The following is a 4,963-nucleotide window of genomic DNA, read 5'->3' as shown; positions in this document are numbered from 1 at the left end:
AATGGTAATGGATGGGGCAACTTCCACAGGAGCGTTTGCGTTTCTCAGAAACGCAAACGCAGGACATGGGAGCGTTTTGGGAGCGTTAGCGCTTCAATGTAAAGTATTGAACCGCTAGCGGAAACGCTCAGCAAAACCTAAACTGAGCGGTTTTGCTAGCGTTTTGCGGTTCAGCACACTGTAACAAAATGAAAAATAATTCACAGGACCAATCAGGATAAAAACGCAAAACGCTAGGCACCCGCTGGGGAAAAAAATACAATGTTGCAAAACACGACCAAAAACGCGCATGAATCCGCTTGCAAACCGCTCAGACAAAACGCTAGCGGTTGCGTTTTGCGTTTGCGGTTTTCAGTGGGTTCCAGGCCTTAAAGAGGTTTTTTAAAACCTAACACATAAATAAATAAAGCTCAGACATGTCAGTTTTATTTTATTAGAAAAATAAAGATTCTTGTAATTTGAATACAGTGAAAGAGAAGAAATGGCAAGGTTACCTTTTTTTTTTCCAGAAAGCAGAACATAAATGGATGGTGTTTTTCTTGAACTATATTTAGGCAGAGGAATGTTAACATTTTTAATGGGGACTATATCCCATCTTAAAAGCACTGTGGATACAGTATTCGTGACACTGCATCAAACAAGCCCTTTCAAGCTCATTGCCAATCATAAATCTGATAGCTGTTAGAAGAGTGTTAAAGTTACTTTTTTTTATTATTATTATTATAATAAAATCTCTCAAAACATTTGATCCCATGCCCAGAAGCCACGGCCTATAGGAACTGGCTCTGTGGTTGGTGCATCTGTTGCTCACATTGCATTGCATTATCCTATTGTCCAGACTGCAAAGAAGCAGGCATAGACTGAAAAAGTCTGAGAAGACTGCAGACTATAACAATGCCAATCTGTGCTAATTTTCTGGCTACTTAACCAGGTACTAATAGTGATTCCGCAACTCATTGCCTACACAGATCTGGGAAACACGTGCTTGGAGTGGCGTTAAAGTGACTGCATCACGTGTGGGTAGGAGAATATTATATGAGTCATCATCCACAGTAAATCTCCTGTTGCCATGTGACATTGTCTGGACAGTGACATCTAATTATGTGTTACTAATTACAGTACTACATTTCTGCAAAGTCAAATACTTTTTGCAGGTGACTCAATAAGACTACATTTTGCAAACCTCTTACGTCTTCTGTCACTAGGACTTTATTAAGTTGTGAATGCACAAGATGGGCAGGAGACCAGTTAACTAGCAACTTCTACACACCAACAACAGCCAAAACTCCCATATTTCTATCACAACACGTTGACTTGGGTTCAAATCTCTTCTGTTCAGTAAAGAGTCCTTGGGCAAGACTCCCTAACACTGCTACTGCCTACTGAGCACACCCTAGTGGCTGCAGCTCAAGCGCTTTGAGTCCGCCAGGAGAAAAGCGCAATATAAATGTTATTTGTCTTGTCTACAATAAATTAATATAAGATGTGGATTATAAACCTGAGATAAATAATCACGGTATGACACTGTGTGGGGAGGGGACCTGCCCCATCCAGCCCACTGTCATCCTATGTCATCTGGCCTTGGCACTTCATCATCATCATCATCATCATCTGACCTCCACATGGTATAGGCAAGTGGAATTAAGTGCTGGCACCATATTGAATAGCACAAACCTTGCTTGAGGGTTAGGTGACACCATGTACTGGCTAGCGCAAGCAATTGGAATTTCAAGTTCTGACGACATTTGAGGTTGATTTGTCAGGGACTGCATGAACCTAGATCTTAGATGCACCTAGTCATCTCCAATGTTCACCACCAGGGATATCAACCATGATATAGAAAACCTAGAGTGGATTAGTAAATCGGCCCACATGTCTGTAGATTCCACTTCCATCTCTGCATAATAAAGAGTGAAGGGACATTCACACATTCTCAGTCTGTATTTCCTTCCCAGGGAATGGCAGAACAGAATGCATTGTATGAATTTGTACTGTTGTTGCAGATTTTCAGTGATGCTTTCACACGCCAGCATAGTCCATTTTCTGCCTGGACATCATCATTGCTCTTTTCAGCTGTTCATAGGACACAAACATTACAACGTTCCAGGAGCCCAGCCGCAAGAATGATGGGACAAATCTGCAGAGAGATGACGCAAAATTAAATATCCTCCTGCCTTCTTATAGTACTGACACTATGGCCCATATGCAATTCACTTTTTTTCTTAAGTTTTCATTTTATATGCAGCAGTTTATAATTTCAAAGATACCAAAAAGTAGGTGAAAAAGTACTACCAAAATTATATTGAGCATTTTTTGCTTGTTGGTGATTTATTGACAAGTTTGACAATATCATCTAGGAAAAAACTCAAGAGAAAAGGTTATTTTCAAACTTGTCAATAACATGCCTTTTAACCACTTGAGGACCCACCCTTTACCCCCCCTTAAGGACCAGCACTGGTTTGATTGATCTGTGCTGGGTGGGCTCTGCAGCCCCCAGCACAGATCAGGGTGCAGGCAGGGAGATCAGATTGCCCCCCTTTTTTCCCCCCTATGGGGATGATGTGCTGGGGGGGTCTGATCTCACCTGCCTGCTGTGGGTGGCGGGGGGGGCACCTCAAAGCCCCCCTCCGCGGCGAAATCCTCCCCCTCCCTCTCCTACCTGGCCCCCTCCTGGAGATCCGGCTGCACAGGACGCTATCCGTCCTGTGCAGCCAGTGACAGGCTGTCTCCTGTCACATGGCGGCGATCCCCGGCCGCTGATTGGCCGGGGATCGCCGATCTGCCTTACGGCGCTGCTGCGCAGCAGCGCCGTACAAATGTAAACAAAGCGGATTATTTCCGCTTGTGTTTACATCTAGCCTGCGAGCCGCCATCGGCGGCCCGCAGGCTATTCACGGAGCCCCCCGCCGTGATTTGACAGGAAGCAGCCGCTCGTACGAGCGGCTGCTTCCTGATTAATTAGGCTGCAGCTGGCGACGCAGTACTGCGTCACTGGTCCTGCAGCTGCCACTTTGCCGACGCACGTTATGAGTGTGCGGTCGGCAAGTGGTTAAATCACCAACAAGCAAAAAAAATGCTCAATATAATTGTAGTAGCACTTTATAATTGCAAAGGTACCAAAAAGTAGGTAATAAAGTACTACTAAAATTAGATTGAGCATTTTTTTTTGCTTGTTGGTGATTTATTGACAAGTTTGACAATGGGCCATATGCAATTCACTTTTTCACCTGAGTTTTCTCCTTGGAGATAAGTTTTCATCTTCAATTTAACCAGTTCAGCCTTCAGTCGTTTTCACTTTATGCATCCGAGCAATGTTCACCTCCCATTCATTAGCCTATAACTTTATCACTACTTATCACAATGAACTGATCTATAGCTTGTTTTTTCTGCCACCAATTAGGCCACTTTACTGTAAATGCATTTTAACAGGAAGAATAAGAAAAAAAACGGAAAAAAAATTATTATTTCTCAGTTTTCAGCCATTATAGTTTTAAAATAATACATGCCTTCATAATTAAAACTCACGTATTGTATTTTCCCATCTGTCCCGGTTATTACACCATTTAAATTATGTCCCTATCACAATGAATGGCGACAATATTTAATTTGGAAATAAAGGCGCATTTTTTCCGTTTTGCATCCATCACTATTTACAAGTTTAAAAGTAAAAAAAAAAAAATAGAACTATTTTATCTTTACATTGATATTTAAAAAGTTTAGACCCTTAGGTAAATATTTAAAAAAAAATTTATTATGTTTTTTGTTTTTTTAATTGTAATGTTTTTTTTTTTTTATATATTAAACATTTTATTTGGGTATTTTTGGGAGGGTGGGATGTAAATAGTAAATTTAGTTGTAGTTTTACTTTTTTGCCACAAGATGGCAGAGTTTGTTTACATGACGTTACTCTAAGCGTAACATACGCTTAGAGGGACGCATGAAGCCAGAAAAAGCGAAGCTTCCGAGAGAAGCTGTCGCTTTTTCAGCGGGGGAGAGGAATCAGTGATCGGGCACCATAGCCCGATTCACTGATTGCCTGGCTAACGCACTGCGGGCCGGGAGCGCGCGTGCACGCGTGTGATCGGCCGCGGGAGCGCGCGGACGCGCACGTGGCCTCCTGGACGTAGGTACTATGTCCTGGAGGCATAAATGGTTAAAATAACTTTCCAGCACTTTTCAACTAAAAAAAGTACCAACAAGCAAGTTAAAAAGTACTACCAAAATTATTTTGAGGATTTTCTTCCTTGCTGGTGGCTCAAAAGGCATTTTATTGACAAGTTTAAAAATATCACCTTTCAAACTTGTCAATAACATGCCTTTTAAATCACCAACAAGCAAAAAAAAAATGCTCAATATAATTTTAGTAGTACTTTATAATTGCAAAGGTACCAAAAAGTAGGTAATAAAGTACTACTAAAATTAGATTGAGCATTTATTTATTTTTCTTTGCTCGCTGGTGATTTAACCTCCCTATGCCGCGCACGGGCTATGCCGCGCAGGAGGATTTCTCAGGCCCTGCTGGGCCGATTTGCATAATTTTTTTTTTTTGCAACACGCAGCTAGCACTTTGCTAGCTGCGTGTGCACTCTGATCGCCGCCGCTCCGCGCCGATTGTCCGCCGCTCGCCGTGCCCCCCCCCCCCCCAGAACCCGTGCGCTGTCTGGCCAATCAGTGCCAGGCAGTGCTGAGGGGTAGATCGGGACTCCCAATGACGTCGTCAATCGGGACTCCCAATCACGGGGGAAGCCCTCCAGGAAATCCTGTTCTTTGAACGGGATTTCCTAATCGGAGATCGCCGGAGGCGATCAAAGAGGGTCGGGGGATGTCGCTGCACAGCGGCTATCATGTAGCGAGCCCTGGGCTCGCCACATGATTTAAGAAAAAAAATGAAAAAAAACTGCTCTGCTGCCCTCTGGCGGTTTTTACTAGACCGCCAGGGGGGTTAAAGGGCATTTTATTGACA

General features: G+C 43.0%; 1 protein-coding gene across 1 annotated transcript in view; it reads right to left on the bottom strand.

The window, feature by feature from the left end:
- Positions 1–427: 427 nt before the first annotated feature.
- Positions 428–4,963, bottom strand: part of UCP1 (uncoupling protein 1) — a 14,204-nt gene continuing 9,668 nt past the window's right edge. The window contains exon 7 of the mRNA XM_068269903.1: positions 428–2,137. Within this exon, the coding sequence (XP_068126004.1) occupies positions 2,020–2,137 (118 nt within the window). The 3' untranslated portion in view covers positions 428–2,019. The remainder of the gene's footprint in view (positions 2,138–4,963) is intronic.

This window comes from Hyperolius riggenbachi, chromosome 1, assembly GCF_040937935.1.
Source record: "Hyperolius riggenbachi isolate aHypRig1 chromosome 1, aHypRig1.pri, whole genome shotgun sequence".
NCBI lineage: Eukaryota > Metazoa > Chordata > Amphibia > Anura > Hyperoliidae > Hyperolius > Hyperolius riggenbachi.
Note: the sequence above shows the minus strand (reverse complement) of the source record. Positions and strands in the feature narration are given on the sequence as shown.